Source organism: Ahaetulla prasina, chromosome 1 (genome assembly GCF_028640845.1).
Source record: "Ahaetulla prasina isolate Xishuangbanna chromosome 1, ASM2864084v1, whole genome shotgun sequence".
NCBI classification, from domain to species: domain Eukaryota; kingdom Metazoa; phylum Chordata; class Lepidosauria; order Squamata; family Colubridae; genus Ahaetulla; species Ahaetulla prasina.
The window spans coordinates 84,468,013-84,492,308 of NC_080539.1; the positions used below are offsets into that span (position 1 = coordinate 84,468,013).

The window sequence follows — 24,296 nt, forward strand, 5'->3', positions numbered from 1 at the left end:
TTTGGAATTGGCATTTGGAATAAAAAATGTTGTATATTAGAACTCGTCTTTTTAAAGAGCAAATGGTCTCTCTTTGTTATGTTAAAGTTTAGTTTGGTTTGGTTTGGTTTGGTTTGGTTTGGTTTGGTTTGGTTTGGTTTGGTTTGGTTTGGTTTGGTTTGGTTTGGTTTGGTTTGGTTTGGTGTTTTTTTTACACTAGAATATTGAGACCATTCTATGACTTTTAAATTGGGTTTGGCTTACGCTAAGAATTGACATATGAAATGTTGAACTATATATAAATAATATTTCATTTGTTTGTTTGTTTGTTTCCTGCCTTTATTACTTTTACAAATAACCCAAAGCAGAGAAGATATCCAATAGGCCTTCCTTCTCCTATTTTCCCCACAAAAACGTGAAGTGAGTTGGGCTGAGAGAGGGTGATTCCCCCAAGATTGACTTTCATGGCTTAAGGCAGAACCTGAACTCACAGTCTCATTTTCTACCTGGTGCCTTAACTACTAGACCCAATTGACTTTCTTTTAGAGCTCTGTTTAGACTTTTGCTGATAATTGAATTGGAGAAAGCTTTGCTTATTTGATTTTCCTATTGTTAAAAAAATGGGTTATTAGATGATGAGTTTTATATTTGTTAATTAGGAGGAGATAAAGAAATTATGAAATTGTTTATATGTTATGATGTTGATGGAAAGATCTTTTCTGAGGAGGTTGTTCTTTTTATTTGTTTATTTATTTATTTGCTTTCTTGCAATCTTTTTTTCTTTCCTTTTTTTTGTTTTTACTTTGTATGACCTTTTATTGTTGTATCTAAAACAAAGAAAGCCACCTCCATATCCAAAGCGAGCAACAACGAAAAACATCACTCATGAATGACAGGGACAGAAGTTGACAGCCCTTAATATGTGATATACATCAAAGCTCCTGGCAGAATTGCCCATCGGAGATCTTTGTATAAAACATCATATAAATTACATTATTGTTTGTCAAATGAAGCAGAACACTGGATGTCATCCTGCATAAAAATGGCAGACCTCTGTCATCCCAACAGCTGGCAAATTGCTCTACTCACCAAATACAAACTCCTCTTGCTCCATTTCTTCCTTCAGTCTCTTGTAACATTCTTTCACTCTCTCCAGCTTTTGAACATTTTTGGCATTCAGAGTTGACCATTCATCGAGCAGCCCTTTCAGGCGGTCTCTTTCAGCCGTTAGCAATTTAATTTCTTCTGCAAGATCTTTAGCAGTACAGAAATTACTTCCTGTGCATTCAACAGATGAGATTAGGAAGAGTTAAAGACGGGTGGGGGGAATAAAACCTTGACTTTTTAAAATAGCCTGTTACAAAAACTAAAAAGCTAAGTATTTGTATAACACATACAAGCTGAGCAATGAGCATATATTTAATGTATTCATTCTTGTTTTTATTTTCTCAAAGTGGTTGACAATCAATTAAAATATAATTATAAACAGTTGTTATTATAGTTGGTTGCGCAATCAGCTAGATGTTTAACCTATTTGGACATTTTTATTTACCTATCAAGACCTTCCCAAGGACCTGGGATATAACATAACATAACATCAGAGTTGGAAGGGACCTTGGAGGCCTTCTAGTCCAACCCCCTGCCCAGGCAGGAAACCCTACACCATCTCAGTCAGATGGTTATCCAACATTTTCTTAAAAATTTCCAGTGTTGGAGCATTCACAACTTCTGCAGGCAAGTCGTTCCACTGATTAATTGTTCTAACTGTCAGGAAATTTCTCCTTAGTTCTAAGTTGCTTCTTTCCTTGATCAGTTTCCACCCATTGCTTCTTGTTCTACCCTCAGGTGCTCTGGAGAACAGCCCAACTCCCACTTCTCTGTGGCAGCCCCTGAGTTATTGGAACACTGCTTTGTTTTTTTTGATGGTGTTAAAGAAAGGACCTGTTCAATTCCAATACATCATTATTTGATTCAAATACATTATAAAAGCATATACTAACACGATGATTCATGCAACTGGGGAAATTCAGAATACAAACTCTTCACATTAGGAAGGATTATGCCATAAGAAGAAAATCCAAATTGAGATCTAAATCATAATGGGGGGGTCACTCCTGATGATAGACCTCTCCCTCCATTTTCCTTTCTCTCTCCCACTTTCTCTCTCTCTCTGCCAAAGCCACCAGGCAAAAGGTTATTTATTTATTTATTTATTTATTTATCAAATTTTTATACCGCCCTTCTCCCGAAGGACTCAGGGCGGTGTACAGCCTAAATAAAACACAATATATATACAATTAAAATCAAAATTTAAAATAAAGCATATTACAAAAAGGCCAAAGTATAAAAATTTAAATTTAAAATTTAAAAAATTTAAAAAATTTAAAACCCCACAACAATAAAACCCAATTTAAAATGTTAAAAAACCATTATGCCAGTCCAGCTTGAATAAATAAGTATGTTTTTAGCTCACGGCGAAAGGTCCGAAGATCAGGCACTTGGCATAGGCCAGGGGGAAGTTCATTCCAGAGCATCACTGCTCCAACAGAGAAGGCCCTACTCCTGGGGGCCGCCAGCCAACATTGTTTGGCGGACGGCACCCTGAGGAGACCTTCTCTGTGAGAGCGTACCAGTCGGTGGGAGGCATAAGGTAACAGCAGGCGGTCTCGTAAGTACCCTGGTCCTAAGCCATGGAGCTCTTTAAAGGTGGTAACCAAAATCTTGAAGCGCACCCGAAAGACCACAGGAAGCCAGTGCAGACTGCGGAACAGTGATGTTACATGGGAGCCACGAGCGGCTCCCGTTACTACTCGCTCAGCCGCATTCTGGACTAACTGCAGCCTCCGGGTGCACCTCAAGGGCAGCCCCATGTAGAGAGCATTGCAATAATCCAACCGAGACATAACCAGAGCGTGAGTGACTGTGCATAAGGCATCCCGGTCAAGGAAGGGACGCAACTGGCAGACCAAGCGGACTTGGTAAAAGGCCCTCCTGGAGACGGCCGCCAGATGTTCATCAAAGGACAGTTGTCCATCCAGGAGGACGCCCAAGTTGCGAACCACCTCCTTTGGGGCCACTAACTCGCCCCCAACAGTCAGCTGCAGGTGCAGCTGGCTGTACCGGGGTGCCGGCATCCACAGCCACTCCGTCTTGGAGGGATTGAGCTTGAGTCTGTTTCTCCCCATCCAGACCCGTACGGCTTCCAGGCAGCACTTCGATAGCTTCATTGGGGTGGTCCGGGGTAGAAAGGTACAGCTGAGTATCGTCAGTGTATAGATGATAACTCACCCCAAAACCACTGATGACCTCGCCCAGCGGCTTCATATAGATGTTGAACAGGGTAGGCGAGAGAATCGACCCCTGAGGCACCCCACAAGTGAGGCGCCTTGCGGACGACCTCTGCCCCCCTATCAACACCGTCTGCGACCGGTCAGAGAGATAGGAGGAGAACCACCGATAAATGGTGCCTCCCACTCCCAATCCCTCCAACCGGCACAGCAGGATACCATGGTCGATGATATCAAAAGCCGCTGAGAGATCTAATAGGACCAAGGCAGAGGAGCAACCCCTATCCCTGGCCCTCCAGAGGTCATCCACCAACGCGACCAAAGCCGTCTCCGTGCTATAACCGGGTCGGAAGCCAGACTGGAATGGGTCTAGATAGACAGCTTCATCCAGGTGCCGAGGGAGCTGCCATGCAACCACACTCTCTACAACCTTCGCCACAAAGCGAAGGTTGGAGACTGGCCGGTAGTTCCCCAAAATAGCTGGGTCCAGGGAAGGCTTCTTAAGGAGGGGAAAACCCCTTCCAACAAAGAAGCATTTATAATCCCCTGGAGCCAGCCTTGTGTCACTTCCTGAGCAGCCAACACTAACCAGGAAGGGCACGGATCCAGTAAACATGTAGTTGCATGTAATCTCCCCAGCAACCTGTCCACGTCCTCGGGAGCCACAGAATCAAACTCATCCCAAATAACCTCAACAAGTCGCGTCTCCGTCATCTCGGTTGGATCATCGCAATCTTGGTTCAAACTATCCCGAACTGAACGATTTTATCGTATAGATAACCATTAAACTCCTCAGCACGTCCTTGCAAAGGGTCATCCCGAACCTCCTGATGAAGGAGGGAAGGGGTCACCCGAAACAAGGCGGCCGGGCGGTTATCTGCCGATGCAATGAGGGTGGAAACGTAAGAACGTTTCGCCTCCCTCATTGCCACTAGGTATGTCTTAGTAAAAGACCTCACTAGTGTCCGATCAGCCTCGGAACGGCTAGACCTCCAAGTGCTCTCTAGGCGTCTTCTCCGGCGTTTCATCTCTCTCAGCTCCTCGGAAAACCAGGGAGCCAATTGAGATCTACGCCGGGTCAGAGGCCGCAAAGGCACGACACGGTCCAAAGCCCCAGCCGCAGCCCGTTCCCAGGCCGCAACTAGTTCTTCAGTCGTGCCGTGGGCCAGATCCTCAGGAAACGGCCCAAGCTCCATCCGGAACCTCTCCGGGTCCATCAGGCGCCTGGGACGGAACCAACGCATTGGCTCCGTCTCCCTGCGGTGGTGAGCGGCGGTCCGAAAGTCTAGGCGAAGGAGAAAATGATCTGACCATGACACCGGGTCCGTCACTATATCTCCTAATTCCAGATCATTTACCCACTGACCAGAGATAAAAATCAAGTCTAGTGCGCCTCACCCAATGTGTGTAGGGCCATCAGTTACTTGAATCAGGTCCAAGGCCGTCATGGAGGCCTGGAACTCCTGAACCACCGTTGATGACAAGCCGGCCGATGGCAAGTTGAAATCCCCCAAGACCAAAAGTCTGGGAGTCTCAACCGCCACCCCAGCAAGCACCTCTAGTAGCTCAGGTAGGGCTGTAGTCACGCAGCAAGGAGCCAGGTACGTGATCAACAGACCCATCTGATTCCGATGGCCCCACTTCACAAGGAGGGATTCACAACCAGCTATCTGAGGTACAGTGGACTCCCTCGGCTCCAGACTCTCTTTAATCACAACCGCCACCCCCCCACCCCTACCTTGGGCCCTTGGCTGATGGAATGTGCGGAAACCCGGAGGGCACAGTTCAACCAGGGGTACACCCCCCTCTGTGCCCAACCAGGTCTCCGTAATGCCCATAAAGTCCGCGGACTCCCTCTGAATAAGATCACAAATCAGGGGAGCCTTATTAACCACGGACCGGGCATTGCAAAGCATCAGCCTCAGACCCAAGCTCTGAGGATCCTGACCAACCGGGGAATGAGTAAGGACTGAGGGGCCGGAGCACGTGATCGCCTTTAAACATCGGACACGTGCTCCCGAAGAACGATACGGCCCCTTGCCTCCGCCATATCTGCCTCTCCCACTTACCATACAGATGGAATGACACTCTCTGCTCTGAACACTCCCCTCCCTCCCTGTCTTCGGACCAACTAAAGTAATGCCATGAGTGCGCGCTGGGACTGGACATACCCTCCCGATGGGTTTCCCCCAACACCCGCCCTTATCCTCCCTACCCTTAAAAATTCCCTATTTAAAAATCCCCAAAGGCTCTTTTTAGCCGCATGGTTAGGCATGAAAGGCCAGGTCCACACATGAAGGTCCCAATTAAAATGATTTATTGATAAACAATCCATGTATATGAATCTTCTCAGCTAACGGTAAGCACTTGCTTGGACATACTGGGATCAGGTAATACAATTATCCAATTAAAAGATTCCGATATATTCATATTTCATCTCAAAAATGATCAAAGATGCAGATCATGTTACTAGTTTTCATTTCACAATTCTATATGGAGAATATGCTGATGGACCTCAATGTATACAGATATGGTAAAAATATTAGAATAGAACAAAGTAGTCCCAGGTTTAATCCTATATTTGGCCATGAAAATTACTTGAGAGTCTTCAAGCAGTTATTATCTCTCACCCCCAGCTATCTTAAAGTACTACTATGCTCAGGAGCACAGGCAGAGTTTTGGTATACCACCTTCAGTTCCTGGAAGAAAGATGGATGCATCTAATGATTAAAGACTACAATAAGCGGGGGGGGGAGGGGGCGTGGCCAGCATCGCAGGCAAGACAGTCACACACCCCGGTGTCTCTGGGGTATGCACCAATATCCCCCCCGCTCTGTTCACTTTCTGGTTCGGACTATAGCTGCCTCGAAGGGGCAGCGAAGAATGGGGGAGCTGCCAGAGAGAACAGGGAGATTGCAAACTCGCTGCAGCTCCGGATTCAGCGGGGAGGAATGCAGCCACCATCAGCTGCAACAAAGCCGCGGCGGCCACAAGATTGGGCAGGAGGATGAAGCACACAAGAAACAGATCACTGAAGTCAGGTGAGTTATCACCAACTCACAAAGAAATCTTTTTTTAAAAAAAAGTGGCACATACTTTGAAAAAACTCTAAACTAGCAGCTAAATGTACTAGAAAGTGAAAGTGGAAGGAATCAATTTAAAGAATACACAAATTCTGGAAAGTGGAAAGTGAGGGCTTGGAATAGAAGTTAAGAGCCCTAATTAAACAAGAAGGAAAGTTAATGTTTTTTAACAAAGCAATTGTTTTGAGATTCCTGGAAGTTTCTGATGGACTATTTAGGATATAAAAGAAACAAGAAAAAAGAGTTAAAGGGAATACTGTATTGACTTTAATGGAATATTTCAAATCCCTCTATCCTCTAATTTGGGACTAGAAGAAATTTAAAGAAATTACTAAAAGGGGATAAGATTTGGAACAAAGACAAACAAGCTGAGACAAAGGGAAGGCGTGGTTTATTACTACAGAAATAAAATGGGACACTGTGTCAACTAAGAGTAATTTAAAATAAGATACTTAAAGATAGAGGAAAAATGAAAGAAAGAAATTGTTTCTCCAAGTTTAAGATACCTATAAATGTGAATTCATGAAGCATTCAAGAAGAGATGTTGGAAAATTGACCTCCAGGCTCTAATACATCTAAGAATAAGAAGGAATCTAACTGTCACCTAAAATGGCTACTTGTTACTTGTGGTTTGCAATTGTATCAAGGCAGAGGAAGAATGCAAGAGTCGAATAGCTTTCGTTTTATGACTATTCCCACAAAGACAGATATTGTTGTGTCTACACAACAGCTTTAAGAAAGGATCCTGGACAGCTGCCTTTGGATTATAGAATCAAGAGAAAATTTTGTTACTTAATAAAGAATGATTTCTAATGACAGAGGAAGAATGTAAGAATGGAATAGCAGACTATTTCCATGAAGATTGTTATGTTGTTGTGATGGCACGACATTTTTAAGAAAGGATTTTAAATGCTGTTCTCAGATTTACATTAAGGAATTAAGTAGAGAACTATATTTATATAAGAATGCAAGGGACAATTACAAAATAATTATTAATGATGTATTGGGGAATGGAGGGAAAGATTGCAGAATAAATTGGGGGAAGAGGAAAATGAATGTTATTATGTAAAGGAAAAAAGTTTTTTCTTTTGTTTATGAAAGGTAACAAAATTGATTAGTGATAAAAACTTCCAAGGGAATAGTTGAATATAATGAAGAAATTTATTGGGGGAAATAAGCAGCAATTACTCTTTTTAATTTTAAGTTTTTTGTTTTTTTTTATTGAGAATTGATTAGATGGAATTTTTTTCTTTTCTTTAAATATATGTTATTCAGAGGCAGAGGCAGATGATAAGAGGGAATAATCTTTGTGAGTTCAGGATTATTCCTAAGTAAGATGGAAATTGTCTATGTGATCACTGGGCTGTTTCAAGAAAGAGTTGTTAAATGGTCTGACCTCTGATTAAAAAATATAGAAATATGTTTAGATTTGTGAAATTCAAGAAGCTAACAGAAGATTTATCAATGATATTTTGGGGAATTAAATACGGGGGCTAAACTTCATTTAAATATTTTTCAGAATGGGATGGAATAGATTTTTTTTATTATTATTATTAGATATGTACAATTAACAATGAATTTTAAAAAGGAGAAGAAAACATATTGTATTAGATCATGATGGGGGGTGAAATTTGAAATAACGTTTAAGGATGTACCTGACTGATAATCTGTTCACAATGATTTTTTTTTATTATGTTTATTAAAAAAAAATAAAAAATAAAAAAAAGACTACAATAAGACTTTTTGATTGACTGACTGACTGATTTCCATCAAATTGTTTTTGATTCATAAAAACCACATAGATATATTGTCTCCATGACAATCTATCTCTAACATGTAATACAGTGATAACACAACATTTAAAATAATAAATCAATAAACTTAATAAATTAGGAACACAATGGCTTGCATGGTGAGGATACTGCCTTAACAAGCAGCATGTATGCATTCATGACCCAAGTGATGCTATCCTTCGTTCTAGTTCCTGCTAAGGACAAAAAAGGAAACCTCCAATTGGGCATGACCTGAGCAATGGTGATGTCAGCAACTAACCTTTCAACCCGGAAGCACCTCGATGCTTCCAACATGAGTGCGATGTGATCTTAATAAATCAATGCATAAATTTTATTTTTAATAATGATTTAATAATAAATAATCCATTCATTGAAATAACAGTAAACGCAACGCAACAAATCTTAGCCACCATAGTATCTTATCAGGGATGAGAGATATTGCATTGCAATAACATTTGGGCAGCCTTGGCACAACCCTTCTAAGCTGGACTTAATTTTCTTAACCAAGAAAATCTGTTGCCATCTACTGCTGAATTTGTTCCTTCATTATTCTCAAAATCAAAATTCTGTAATTAGAAGTCGCTCTATTTTGTTTTGAAAGGTCAGAGAGAAGATACTCTCCTCATTATTAAAGTTTTATGCTTACTGAATGATTATTAATTCCCAGAAGGAAACTTAATATCAAGACTTGAAGCGCTGATGAAATACGCCCCATATCCCAGTTAATAATTTATAAGCATTTCTGCCTCTAATATATGCTCTGGAGACAAATCTGCCCTTGTTTGCTTTTCTTATTATTTTACTTTGTGGCAGCAAGAAATGTGACTTCAAGTCTGAGATGAAATATCAAAAACTCATCAAGAAATTATCATGTCACTCTCTTAAAGTGCCAGCAGTGAACTCCTGACCTCAATCACAGTAACAAAAATTGGCACTTTTTAAAAACCACATGAGGACTCTTTTTCTAAACATATCTACATAAATCTGCCCCAGTGATAGAAAACACCGAATGATAAGGGATTCTAATCTTATTTGTTTTAAAAGACTAAGTAAACATTCTTCAGTTAATATGATTTAATTAATACAATTCTTTATTTTTCTTGACAGATTTCTACTTCATTGAAACCGCACATTGTAATGGTTTCATTGCTTGACTTTCTGATTTCATCACCTCCATATACTTGTCAGGTCTTATTAAGTAAGCATCCAAGCCTTTCCAACACTTGAAATGCAAATGGCTCCCTGAAAAGCTGAGGGGGCGGGGGAATGTTGATACTGCTCAGAATGATTTCGCTCACTCGTTAAAATCAGATGGCAAGTTTAGCAAATTATGGTTGGTCACACACTCAGCATAATGTTAAGACTGGATTTGGTATTTTTATCCACATATTGAGTCCTTCCCAAGGATCTGAGACAGGAAGATTTTGTTGTTTGATGGTGTTAAAGTTATCAGGATGAGAGATATTGCATTGCAATAACATTTGGGCAGCCTTGGCACAACCCTTCTAAGCTGGACTTAATTTTCTTAACCAAGAAAATCTGTTGCCATCTACTGCTGAATTTGTTCCTTCATTATTCTCAAAATCAAAATTCTGTAATTAGAAGTCGCTCTATTTTGTTTTGAAAGGTCAGAGAGAAGATACTCTCCTCATTATTAAAGTTTTATGCTTACTGAATGATTATTAATTCCCAGAAGGAAACTTAATATCAAGACTTGAAGCGCTGATGAAATACGCCCCATATCCCAGTTAATAATTTATAAGCATTTCTGCCTCTAATATATGCTCTGGAGACAAATCTGCCCTTGTTTGCTTTTCTTATTATTTTACTTTGTGGCAGCAAGAAATGTGACTTCAAGTCTGAGATGAAATATCAAAAACTCATCAAGAAATTATCATGTCACTCTCTTAAAGTGCCAGCAGTGAACTCCTGACCTCAATCACAGTAACAAAAATTGGCACTTTTTAAAAACCACATGAGGACTCTTTTTCTAAACATATCTACATAAATCTGCCCCAGTGATAGAAAACACCGAATGATAAGGGATTCTAATCTTATTTGTTTTAAAAGACTAAGTAAACATTCTTCAGTTAATATGATTTAATTAATACAATTCTTTATTTTTCTTGACAGATTTCTACTTCATTGAAACCGCACATTGTAATGGTTTCATTGCTTGACTTTCTGATTTCATCACCTCCATATACTTGTCAGGTCTTATTAAGTAAGCATCCAAGCCTTTCCAACACTTGAAATGCAAATGGCTCCCTGAAAAGCTGAGGGGGCGGGGGAATGTTGATACTGCTCAGAATGATTTCGCTCACTCGTTAAAATCAGATGGCAAGTTTAGCAAATTATGGTTGGTCACACACTCAGCATAATGTTAAGACTGGATTTGGTATTTTTATCCACATATTGAGTCCTTCCCAAGGATCTGAGACAGGAAGATTTTGTTGTTTGATGGTGTTAAAGTTATCAGGATGAAAGATGCTCTTCAATGAAAGCTGCTTTTTGCAAGTGGTAGTTTTTTCAGTGCCCATGGTATTCAAGTCGTGCTCCAATTCTTTGGGGATCGTACCCAAGACATCTATTACTATTGGTACTGTCTTTACTTCCTATTTCCATAGCCATTCTACCACTGTTTGCAGGTCTTTGTATTTTGTAACTTTCTCCAGTTCTATTCTGCTGTCTCAAAAAATTGCAACATCCACTATTCATACTGGAGTCACTGAAGCAGTAGGCATGAGCTTAAATGGACTCCAGAGGATGGGAGAAGACGGGAAGGCCCAGAGGAACGTTGTCCATGGGATCGCGATGGGTCGGACACGACTTTGCAACTAACAACAACTATTCATACTTTTAATCTTTCTTATAAACAGCTATTAATATGTTATGTGTCAGTTGCCTGCTTGAATTCTAAAGTCCCGGAGCACTTAAGAGTCCTCATTTTCTATTATTTTGTCTGTTTTGTGGTCCTACTACTTCTTGCTTGCAAGCAAATGATATTTCTTGCTGGTATTCCAGTGCATCATTGTTGCTACTTTTGTCATGCTGTTGTTTGTAGTCAGTCTGTGTTCAGGCAGTGAATATTAACACTATTTTTGCTTTCTTTGCCACAGTCATTGTACTTCTATTTCTACTTACAAGATTTTTATATTTTGTAATTTTCTCTGATTCTTCCTCATCTGTTCTGCTACGTCCACGTGCTACAAAGTTCACTATCCAGACTTTTTTTGTCTTTCTTAACAACAATTACTAAGTCTGGGATGTTACGTTATTATTATTTCTAAATCCCAACTGAATTAGTTTTTTCTGAAATAATGCTGTTGCATTTTAGTGGAACAGAGAAAATGTTGTTTTTTGGAATTTCCACTAGACTTGGTATGTTAAGAATTAAGTAGCACTGGCCTAACCCCACGCTACCACAGTGACTGAGTCCCTGATTTGGGAAGGATATAAATGCTCATATCCTTCCGTCTTCCTCTTTTGGCTTCTTTGCTCCCAGTAATTCTGAGGACACATATGTCTAAAAGCAAATTCTGAGCCTGGCTAGTAGAAAAACTCCCAGCTAACAAAGGGAATTTCTAAGAGGAAAAGTGACTTGGACACCTTTTCAGTCAATCCCATTTCAGTCAGTGTGTCTTTGAGTTAAGATGTGCTATAATGGATATGTCTGTGTCTTTAAATAGATATTATAAAGAGGAGCCAGTTAAGAGGGTTTTGGGTTTTTTTTGCATATACTGTATGAATTTATGTAATAAATTTATAAGCCATCTCAGTCAGTGAAACCTATCTAAGATGATGTGTAACCAATTAATAAACATGTTTTAAAATCAAATGCATACCAAATAAACTGTGAGATTACCAAAACTACGTTAAAAACCATAAATGTAAAGGCTACAGATAAAAGAGAGAGAGAGAGAGGAGAGAGAGATAAACAGACAGTTCTTCTGAAGGTGAATAATATTTTCATTGCAGTAGTAGTATTTATGATCTAAAGAAGGAGAAACTGCCAACCCTTCTGTTCCACAGAGAAGTGCAATTTAAATCAGATACATCTTAATCCTTGCATCCTTTATTTTCATTTACCAAAAAAAAAAAAAAGACCACGGTGACTTAAAGAATTTGTTCCTGACTTCTTTAAGAATTTTAGTTCTGGTGAAGGATCCTCTGTCATGAAACATTTTGGCATCTTTCTATTCCATCAATACTTACCTGATGCAGCAAGCATTTTTGTTTCAAGAAGAGCTGGAAGTTGAATCTCAATGTGTCTCATTTTTTTCTTTAACGTACTGCAGAGCCTCTGACTAGTACATACCTATATGGGGACAGATAGCCTTGATGTGAATTTCATTCATACAAAAGTATAAGAAAATACAAAGGCATGTCAGGTTGTCTTGGTTACAAGACATGTATCATTTCAATATGACAATCAAGAGGAATTGAAAATAATGTGCAACTTTGCGGCAAATCGTTTACCCCACAGTGGGTACACCTTTCCAACATAAACAGCACTTTATTAGCAACAGGCAAAGCAGAAAAAAAATAATCACAAAGAAAGCAGAGGAGCAGATATTGAGGGATCATATTTCAAACAAAAGGCCAAAACTGGCAAATCACAGCAAATGTCTAAACTTTCTGCAAATATCTTGTTATCTTGTCAGTAACCACTGAATGGAATGTGTTGCATGTCAGCTCCAAAGTCAAAAAGGAACTTCAGAAAAGCCACTGATGTGCTCCAACAAGCAATACCTTAATTTCAGATGCATAATTTCTTAGAATCATATAGTTACTACGCAAGTCAGAAAGCCTTTTCAGAAGGCCCTTTCAGGTACATACCTAATCCTGCTCCTATAGGCCTGAATTCAAAGCATGCGGCATCCCTGCTTTTTGAAAATCAAAATAAGTAAAAGACTTGAACCAGATGAGCAGCTTAGCCCTATTCTTTCCTTTCATACCATGATGGAACTACCTAGAATAGTGCCTCGTTCCAAGACATATTGGGCAAAGCAATGACAGCTTATAGTTCTTAAAATAGAATCCATATTTCTCATTAGTGCAAATCTTTGTTGATCAAGAAGGCAGCTAAATTCAGATGGCCCCGAGGAAGTCGTATAAAGTGCTTTTGTAGTTAAAAATAACTGCAAGTAAGTGGCTCAGTGCTTATCAGTTTGAAATTAAAATGCAGCCACCCAAAATAAGACAAGGGGTAATATCGGAATTACAGACTTGATAAGGACAAATGGCCTTTCAAAAGAAGAACAAGATTGTGCTCTCTGTATCCCAGGGTGATATATTCCTAACATGGGGCTTGTGACAAAAAAAGTGTACTTCTGAATCCTCACTCCTTTCAATTCATGAAGGGGGGAGAATCTCAGCAGCCTGTCTCAGATCAAGATGAGACCAGTATGGAGAGAAAGTTCAAGTGCCAAGGAAAGTGGGTTTTCACAGGCTAAAACCAGAATCTTGGACTGGACCTGAAATCTGGCTGACAACCATTGCAATCACCCAAAGACATGTATAATCAGTAGTGGAATTCAAATAATTTAACAACCGGTTCTCTGACCTAATGACCGGACAGGTGGGTGTGGCCAGGGGGTGTAACAGGCAGCACCTGGCCTCCTGCACCCCCCTGGGAGCAAAAATGGGCCACAGGGGGATGCGCCACCCACCCCCCGTTTTGGGCCTAGGAGGCCTCCCTGAAGCCTACTGGGAGCGAAAACGAGCCATGGCAGGGGGGCATGCGGCATTTTGGGCCTAGGAGCAGAGATGAATTTCAGCAGGTTCTGACCAGTTCTGGAGAACCAATAGCGGAAATTTTGTGTAGTTCGGAGAACCGCTAGCAACCACCTTTGACTGGCTCCGCCCCTATCTATTCTCTGCCTCCTGAGTCCCAGCTGATCGGGAAGAAATGGGGATTTTGCAGTATCCTTCTCCTGGAGTGGGAAGGGAATGGAGATGTTACAGTATCCTTTCCCTGGAGTGGGATGGAAATGGGGATTTTGCAGTATCCTTCCCCTGCCATGCCCACCAAGCCATGCCCACCAAGCCACACCCACAGAACCGGTAGTAAAAAAATTTGAAACCCACCACTGCCTAGGAGGCCTCCCTGCACTTACCTGGGAGCCAAAATGGGGCATGTGGGGACTCCTGGAAGGGGTGGGGAGGGGAGGGGCCAGTGAGCAATTTAACTACCAGTTCATCCGAACCAGCTGAATCCCACCACTGTGTATAATGTACTAGACCCTTTCCATTAGCAGATGCGTAGTTGCATTTTGTTATTAATTGCAGCTTACTCAATCATTGTCAAGGGCAGCCCAATGTAAAACAGGTTGCAGTCATTTAAATCCAAATTTGATATTCAAAAATAAGGACCTGCTAGGCCTTGCTTAAGGAAGATTGGTATCTTTCACTAATGTACTGTAACTCATTGACTCATTAGTACTGGGTAAAATAACAGTTTCATTGTACTTACTTCAGCAGCCGTTTCTGTCATAGATATGTTAAGGGACTGTATTTTTTCTTGAAGCCTAGAAATAACAATTTAGTATTAAAATCTGATATCATTTGTTAATCCATCAGAAACATATTCAGAAGCACCATCAACTTCAGCTAAACTTATTAAAAGGTAACAAGTGCATCTGATTACCGGCAACCTTAAAAACTTAACATTATTGACAATGTTCTTCTTTTGGTCACTGAAGATTTGGCTACTTTCTGCTAGGGCAGGGGTCTGCAAACTTGGCTCTTTTAAGACTTATGGACTTCAACTGATGAACCAGATACATCTATCCCTGTGCAGCCTTCACACACGTCATAGCAGGGGTGAAATTCACTTACCTTCCCTACCAATTCGCTTCGCTCGCACGCGTCATCTGCACATGTACAAAGCCTTCTGTGCATGCACAGAGGCTTAAAATCATTGCAAAAAAGTGACGTCATGATGTCCGTATGGGTGGGTGGAGCTTCCCACAGCCACCGCTACCAATTTGCTCAAGCCAGATAGAACCGGCTGAATTTCACCCCTGGTCCATAGCCAAAAAGTATCTTTCCGGTCCCTCCTCAACAAGACACTCCTGATCGTGAGCTTCTGTTGCCCCAGGAACCCAATCAGTGGTGATAAAATTACCGCTTATCAGGTGATTGATGGGCTAGTAGAGTTAAGACTATTTTGTTTCTTGTCATTAATGTCAGCAAAAAAATGGAGATGACTTTCTTGTTAGTCAGGCTGATCACACTGTGATTTTCACACTGTGAAAATGCATCATCTGTTTCAAGTCCCTTCATGCCCCCGAGAAATCTAAGTGCAGCCCACCTTGAATTCCACTGACTCTTATCTACTATCAATTTGCTTGGACTGTTAGTAGTTCAGATTTTTGTAGAGAGCTTAACTTGCAATAAACCTTTATATTCATTTGAACTGCCTGATTTCCTGATTTCCTTGGCACTTGAAAGTCAGGCTTTTTTAGAGTTGTTCCCAAAAAAAAATGATAGTTTTCCATCCACAAGTTCTCCTTAACAAGATTTATTGAGATGAATAGAATGAGGTTATAAGGATTCCAGCAACTAAATTATTTTCAATTTAGAATTAATATATTCCCATTAATATATTATGATAGAGACTTTTGGATTTTGTTTTAAGCCTTCCCATAATCCAGCAATGAGGCTTTCTCCATAGTGGTAACAGAGAAGTTTGTCATTAGCTGTTTGCAGCAAGTTGTTTGAAATCTTTATCAATCTGGAAGCCAATTCTTCCATACAGCATAATAAATAAAGCAACTATAAGCTATTGGGAAATGGGAAAAGACTGATGAGGATTGAAAAAAGGACCGGACTTTACTTATCAAGGAACTCCAAAATGAAAATCAAGACTCTTGGCTCTACCAAAGACTTGAAATCTTTCGCCAAATGTCATTAAAAGGCATGACCTTCAAAACAGATCTAATCCAACTCTTTGAAAGAGAACAAATTCAATACTCCAGGGGATTTCTCTTTGCTGAAAGTTACATCAATGAAAAGTATATAGCAAAATTCTATTAAGAGTGAAGCGGTTTCTTTGCCCTTCAGCATCACAACATGAATCCATCAGGGCATCTAATAATTCCTTAGCGCTTGCCGTTTCTACCTGCAAATTTTCTCTCTGTATTTTCTCATCTGTTAACAAGCAAACTGTTTAACTATAATATTTGTTTTATGTTGTACTTTACTGGTTAAACAGCAATGGGAAAAAAGCATATTGGATAAATTGTATCTTGTGAATAAGCAGAAAACAACCTAGATTCAATACTGGAGTATTCACTTTTGCTACCAATTACTACTATATAACTTAAGGAATAGCTTTTTAAGGTATTGCTGATGCTGCTATAGTAGGTAAACTCTTCTCAGATGCTGTTTAGAAGAACCTCAGGCTTTGGGCAAGCAACAATTTGATCCCTGGCTTCATTGTGCTTGCCATATTTTATCTTCAACTTTTATTGATTTTATTGTAATGCCTTTCTTTGATTTTGAAAGCCACCCAGAGTCATTGAGAGTTGGGCAGCATACAAGTCTAATACATTATTAAATTAAATAATGCATTACGATGATGATGAATATCATTTTGACTCTATGAAGAGATGAAGTGAAATGTAATAAAAATGTGTTTGGATTTGTAAATTTAAGCGAGGAGCTGTGAATCAGTCTGGTTTTCTAGATTAATTACGGATAGAGATGAAAAGATATTGTATTCCATGTTTCAGACTTCAGTAATCACATGAGCATGTCAAAAGATGCTGAGAGCACAAGAAATGTCTCTTAGGGACTTCAATATGAAGCATTCATATTGCTCCCAGGAATGTGGGCTCTGTACCAGTGGTGAAATCCAATTTTTTTTACTACCGGTTCTGGGGGTGTGGCTTGGTGGGCATGGCTTGGTGGGTGTGGCAAGGGAAAGGTACTGCAAAATCCCCATTCTCTTCCCACTCTGGGGCCAGCCAGAGGTAGTATTTGCCGGTTCTCCGAACTACTCAAAATTTCTGCTACCGGTTCTCCAGAACCTGTCAGAACCTGCTGGATTTCACCCCTGCTCTGTACTCATTTGACTCCAGTCTTCCATCTTTGTTAGGCAATTGAAGCCATGGACTTCCTCCTGCCTTTCAGGAGGAAAAACACAAGGCATTTTCCCCTTGAAGCATTGGTCTTCTGTCACTTATTGGATGAATCTTCTCCTGCCCTAACAGAATAAACTGCTTTGTATCTCGCTAGCTCCTTAGTACTTAATTGATCAGTACAAGGAGCAGCTTGGTGGCTTAGTATCCCTTTGCAAGCACTAATGTGTGTTTTTTTTCTAATGCACCAAATAAAAGCACTGAATGTCAAAGAGGCATAGGGAACTAGGGGGAAACCATCTGTCATGTTCTTCTAATCTACAAGATGCATAGATCAACTGATGTGGCATATCAAGTAACAGTGAGAACACTACTGCTGGGTTTTAAATTGTTTCACAGGATTTCAAGTGTGCAAATGGCAACTTATGGAAATAGCCTTTGAGTTCCCAGGACATAATTACCAAGAAGTCTCTGATATGAAGTATAAAAGGGTTTAAAATAGAATTAAAAGTGCAAATAATAGTTTGACTATTACTCTTTTAAGTCAAATTTATGAGTATTATTGATTGTAAGAGCCTTTTCTCTTACTCTTGTTCGGAGCTGGATGGTTTTCTCTAGAAAATTTGTCCAGATCTAAATAGTTGTGGCTATTAAATTGATACAGGATTTGCAGAGAATATTTTTTTTTCTTAGGTCTTGTGCATATTGTGCTGTTTGAAGATTATCAGTTCCCTATGGGAAGTATCCATGTTGGTCTAGTTATTTCACAGTGTGATAAATCAGGTATGAAAGTCATGTATCAAAGTCATTAAATCCAACTAAAAATAGAGCATCCAACAATTGAACAAACGGAGCTAGGGGCAGGGGGCTTAAAGACACTTAATAGTGTACCACTTGATGGAGAATGCAATGGCTTCAAAGGAAAAGCAGAACAGTCAACATTACTGTGCTTCAACATGAATTAGCAAAAAAACAGAAATAAGCACATCTCAAGGACAAGTTAATAGAAAAGGCAACAGCAAACCTCTATTAAACCAAAGAGACAGATGACAGCAAGCTATCAAGGAAAACAATTGCCAAAGAGCTCCTGCAGAAAAAGAAAGCTAAAAAAATCGAATACAGCTCTGACTAACTGTCCCATATGTCACCTGAATATTCCAAACATATAAATGACCAAGCAATATTTGGATTAGAAATATCGCTGCAATTCTAGCAGCATGGAGAAGACATTCTTTTCTTGTTTGGAGCTTATTACCCTCTAAAACATGAAACCTTAGGCATAAAAAATGTAATTCAAAGTGTTTGGATGGGCCAAACATCATATCTCCATACACTTCAGGTACCAAATCTACATACAATATATGAAATTGGAATAAAAAGGAGATTGTGCAAAGGACTCCAATAGAAAGCTGGCTGAGGAATTCTGGGAGTTGAAGTCCACAAGTCTTAAAGTTGCCTAGGTTGGAGACCCCTGCCCTATGCCATCCATCTGGTAAACTCGCAACATCTGGTTTTTTTTGCCATGTACACTTATACATCCAAACCAGACTGTGTTGTTTCTCTGTGTCATATAATATATGTGGATATGTGCATTATTTATTTGTTTGTTTGTTTGTACCTTGATGAACGTATCTTTTCTTTTATGTACACTGAGAGCATATGCACCAAGACAAATTCCTTGTGTGTCCAATCACACTTGGCCAATAAAAAATTCTATTCTATTCTATTCTATTTTTGACAAATTTATGTAGGGTATACTGGAGGTGGTGACCCTTTGAGAGCTGTATGGAATTAAATTTCATTTTAATGTATGCCGATTAGTGTACTTTTAAAGTGACAATAAAATTATTTGAAATCTATTTGAAGTCTCTAAGTCTATAATATTTATTTATTGAATTTCTTCGAGCTCATTCTGTAACTCTGAACAGTTTTACCAGGTGCTTTGTTTGCGCAGCACAATTAGGGGGAAAGTGAAGTAACAATACCTTCCTCTATACACATAATGTATGGGCCATTTCAGAATTAAACCAAATCTTCTCAACCACAAAAAGATTGCATGGTGCAGGAAGCCATGTTAAGACTGCACTCTCATTCCAAAGACATGGTATAATGGATTTATGCTATAGGAAAACCGATTCTAATTGCATGTTTCTTAAAAAAACACTTTTTAAAAATGCAAGTAGTCTTCTCTTAACAACAATAATTGCAATTGGAATTTCTATTGCTGAGTGATGAGGTCATAAAATGTGAGGTCAAGTGACTGCATTGCTTAGTGACAGCAATCCTGGCAGTTCCCATTGTCATCATTAAGCAAGAATCAATATCGTTAAGTGAGAACCTCCTTGTAACTTCCTGCTGGCTTCTAGCAAATAAAGTCAATGGAAAAGCCATTCACAAGCAGGCAGTTCGCAAGCATGCCAGCAATCAGATAAATGGCTGCTGCAGTACAATGCAAACATGGTGGGGCTTAGTGTGACTGCCGCCAGATGAGGGATGATATACAGGTGACTGCCTCTTTGTGATCTCATACTCCATAGCCAGGATCCTTGGCGGGGGGGGGGGAAGCTGCTAGAGTACAAGGAGCCTCTTACAATAGCCCCTGCCAGCTTCCCCATTGAATTTGCTTACAGCAAGAGCATTTAGACTTATATACTTCTTCACAGTGTTTTACAGCCCTCTTTAAATGGTTTACAGCAGGGGTCTCCAACCTCGGTCCCTTTAAGACTTGTGGGCTTCAACTCCCAAAGTTCCTCAGCCAGCTTTGCTGGCTGAGGGACTCTGGGAGTTGAAGTCCACAAGTCTTAAAGGGACCAAGGTTGGAGATCCTTGGTTTACAGAGTCAGCATATTGCCCCCAACAGTCTAGGTCCTCATTTTAATGACCTCAGAAGGATGGAAGGTTGACTCAATCTTGAGCTGATCAGGATCGAACTGCTGGCACTTGGCAGAATTAGCCTGCAATACCACATTCTAACCACTGTGCCACCACGGTTTATGGAAAACTGGCAAGGAAAGGTCACAAATGGCATCACCATAGGATGCTGCAACCATCGTAAGTGCAAGCTGTGTCGTGTCCCACTCCTCCGCTGATGGCCTGGTCAGGGAAATCCGAATCAGGCATGCCTCTGCAGCTCTGCCAAAGTCCTAGCAAAGTCCTCAGGGCAGGCAGGAGACCAGAAAGTGACTTCAGCAAGATATGTTTAGACTTTGCCTGACTCAGAGAATGCCAGAAAGCAGATCCTTTATATAGGCCATGGGGTGTGGCTCCATGACTCAGCACTTATCCAGGCCTGCCCCTCCCTTCCTTCTGTTGCCTCCGCCTATCAAGTCTTCTGACGCGAGGGTCACTCCAGTCGGCAGCTGTTGCCAATTGACCTCCCTCAGGCTCACATGCTGTGGAGGAGGGGGAGGGGTCTAGTTGCTCCGTTTGCCTGGGCATGGAGCCAGAGCTGGGGGCTGGAGGTATTTCCTCCTCTTCAACCTGTCTGGGCATGGAGCCAGGGCTGGGGCCGGGAGGCATACTAGGAAATTCCTCCGTGTTCGGAAGCAGATAAGAAGGCCCCGGCTGTGGTGAGATCGGATGAGACACAACAAGCTGGTTGCCAAGCACCCAGATCACAATGATGTGACCACAGGCCTGCTGCGATGGCTGGAATTTTGAGGACTGATCATAAGTACCACTCATTCAGCTTTGTTTTAATTTTCACTGAATGAGAAGTCATTAACCAAGAGCAGTTTGATGATAGAAACAGTTTCCCAGAGAGGTGGTGGGCAAGTTTTCATTCCATGGGTTCAAGAGAAGACTAGACAGACATTTATCTGGGATAATTTAATCTAGGCTACAATACCGAGCAGGGGATTTGGTTCACTGGCCTAAAAGGCCCTTCTAACTCTAGAATTCTATTATTCTAATAAATGAATGGTTTCATGGGGCTATCAGTAAAAGAAACTCAAATCCAAATAAAACATGACATCAATATTACTCAGATACATATAGCAATTTTCTAAGAACTGGGATATAAAATTAAAGACTATATTTCTTTATATATGTTTCTTCATTAAATGTAGAATAATACAATGAAAAATAAGAGGCAAAGATATAAAGCAGATTTTCATTTAAAAAAAACCAATAATCCATAAAATGAATACCTTTTGACAGATTCTGGAAAATCCAACCTGTATGGAATTTTATGGGAGGCCACCAAAATATCAGCCAGGGCTTTGCCAATTGTCTGCAGTTCTTTGAGTGACAGCCAGCTGAGCAAAGTAGACAGTTCATAATCTTGCTCTTGAATATGGCAGTCTTGTTCTTGAATTTCTATCCTTAACTGTTGATCTTTAGCTTCCAGAACAACCAGCTTTGCTCTTAGAACTTCAATTTCTTTCTGCACAGAGAGGGAATATACTGTATGCTGTCAATATATTTTCCAAATCATCAGAAGGCAAAACAAGAAATAACAAATGGAAACTAATCAAGGAGAGAAGCAACCTAGAACTAAGTAGAAACTTGTTAACAGTGAGGACAATTAACCAGTGGGACAGCTTGCCTTGTAGGTGCTTCATCACTGGAGGTTTTTAAGAAAAGACTGGACAGTCACCTATATGAAATGGTATAGGGTCTCCTGTTTGATCAGGGGGTTGGACTAGAAGACCTCTAAGGTCCCTTCCAGCTCTATTTTGATTTATTGTATATCTTTATCAAGGAAAAAAAACTGATCAATGAATAATACAGAATATGTAAGAGAAACTCAATATATACTTGTAACATATACTTGAGTTATATGACCATATTGTTGTCCTGTATAACTGGAAAGCATTTATAGCTCAGGCCAATCAATCAAATCAGCCCTCTTTACCTGATATGTACTGAGACAAAAATCCCATAATCAAATCATGCTTTTAAAATGTCCAGATTCATCATTGAGCCAAGGTGTTCATAAATGATTCAACATCCCTTTAAATGACCAAAGTTTTACATTTGCTGATTGATTTAACACTGCTGGGTATGGTTAAGGGCCTCTTGTGGCTCAACAGGCTAATGCAGTCTATTATTAACACAGCTGCCTGCAATTACAATTACTGCAGGTTCGAGTCCCACCAGGCCCAAGGTTGACTCAGCCTTCCATCCTTTATAAGGTAGGTAAAATGAGGACCCAGATTGTTAGGGGGGCAATACAAGTTGACTTTGTATATAATATACAAATGGATGAGACTATTGCCTTACACAATGTAAGCCGCCCTGAGTTTTCGGAGAAGGGCAGGATATAAATTCAAAAAAATAAAATAAATAATAAATAACATATGCAATACGTTTATAATTTATAATAAATTATGCAATTTATTATAAAATAAATAATAAATAACATATGCAAAATCCACTAATTTTTAGAAGAATGTCTGTGTGTTTAGAAGAACGTCTACATTTTTTAGGACTGAATAAAAGAATTATAGAATAGAATAATCGAATAACAAAATTGGAAGGAACCTTGGAAGTCTTCTAGTCCAACCCCCTGTATCACTTCAGACAAATGGTTGTCCAATCTTTTCATAAAAACCTCCAGGCTGCACCTTATTTATTATATAAATTACAAGATAAAGGCATGAATTCAAAATAACAACAGGCAGTTACTTTGAAAAAGCATATTGTTGATGTCAAGCCAAAATTTAAAAGCTAATTTAACTTTGCAGTTATATTCAGCGTCTCAGGATGAACCACTTTTTTTTCTTGATTCAATGAATTGGCTGAAGAAATTCAATTTACACTTACTGTATACAGACTCAGATATATGCTATTTATTCTCCTGCCTGAAAGAATTTAGCAGGAAAAGAACAGGCTAGCTAATGCTTCAACCTCTGTCAAGAAGATAAAAGAGGTCATCAGGACAACATCAGGTCTGCTATTTTGAGTATAAAATCAAGCTTGTAGCCCAAACACATTCATTCTCTGTACTATCAATCTAGGAATTATGTCAGAAATTCAATAGTCTTCAAATGGAAAATACAACTATAAACTCTTATTTTCATAAAATGAAGTTTTAAAAAAACCCTTTCCTACAGTTGAACTTCTGATAATAATTAAGTGACGATAATCAGTATTAATGTCAGAAAAGGAAGAAAATGTAAAATTCTTTGACTCATGATGATACACTGATATTTGAGGGGTCCTTGTGCTCTCTGAGCTTGGCTTTTTTTCTTCCCCAAACTAGGTTACATCACCAGTGCTAGTAGGGAATGGGGTTTGCTCTCTATTTATATTCTAGTGGCTTGTCTTATAAATTGAGAACAAACCCCACTCCCATCAGCACTGATGATCTTACTTAGTTTGAGTAATGAAACATCTGCAAGGAAAAAACCAAACTCAAGAGAATATCTCAGAGAGCTGTGATGGGGCAATGGTTAGAATGCAGTACTGGGGGCTACTTCTGCTGACTGCTACTTCTGCCTGCAATTTGATAGTTTGAATCTCACCAGGCTCAAGGTTGACTCAGCCTTCCAATCATCCAAGGTGAGTAAAATGAGGACCCAGATTGTTGGGGGCAATATGCTGACTCTGTAAACTGCTTAGAGAGGGCTGTAAAGAACTGTGAAGTGGTATATAAGTCTAAGTCAGGGGTGGGATTCAGCCAGTTAGGATCGGTTTGGGCAAACGGGTAGTTAAGGCCAATGGCTGAGCCGGCCACTCGCCACCGCGCTATCCCGTCCTATACAATCACCATGTTTTCAATGCAGCACGCATGTGTGCAAGGCGCGCATGTAAGCGAAGCTACCCCGTCCTAGAAAACCGCCATGTTTTTGACACAGTGTGCATGTGCGCACACACTCACATTTTTGATTCTGAGCGAATCGATTTTAAATTATGTGAAACCCATTTCTGGTCTAAGAACAGTGATCTTTGTTTGCTTGTTTTGTAGTTTCTTCTTTTTGAAAGAACAGAAACCCTGAAATGCCATCTGTATTTCTATATACTCATCTTTTAAAACATTTTGAGTCAATTCTTCTAGCTTAAATGTACTGTTAATAAACTTTAAAGATACTGCTTATTTTGCCAGAAGAGTAGAACTGTTAACAC

The 24,296-nt window shown here is 40.0% G+C and overlaps 1 protein-coding gene across 1 annotated transcript in view; it reads right to left on the bottom strand.

Moving 5' to 3' along the window:
• DISC1 (DISC1 scaffold protein) overlaps positions 1 to 24,296 on the bottom strand; it is a 176,551-nt gene that overhangs the window by 120,936 nt on the left and 31,319 nt on the right. The window contains exons 4-7 of the mRNA XM_058166515.1: positions 21,377 to 21,612; positions 14,618 to 14,672; positions 12,358 to 12,460; positions 1,069 to 1,257 (exon numbers count right to left, since the gene is read on the bottom strand). Of these exons, the coding sequence (XP_058022498.1) occupies positions 1,069 to 1,257; positions 12,358 to 12,460; positions 14,618 to 14,672; positions 21,377 to 21,612 (583 nt within the window). The remainder of the gene's footprint in view (positions 1 to 1,068; positions 1,258 to 12,357; positions 12,461 to 14,617; positions 14,673 to 21,376; positions 21,613 to 24,296) is intronic.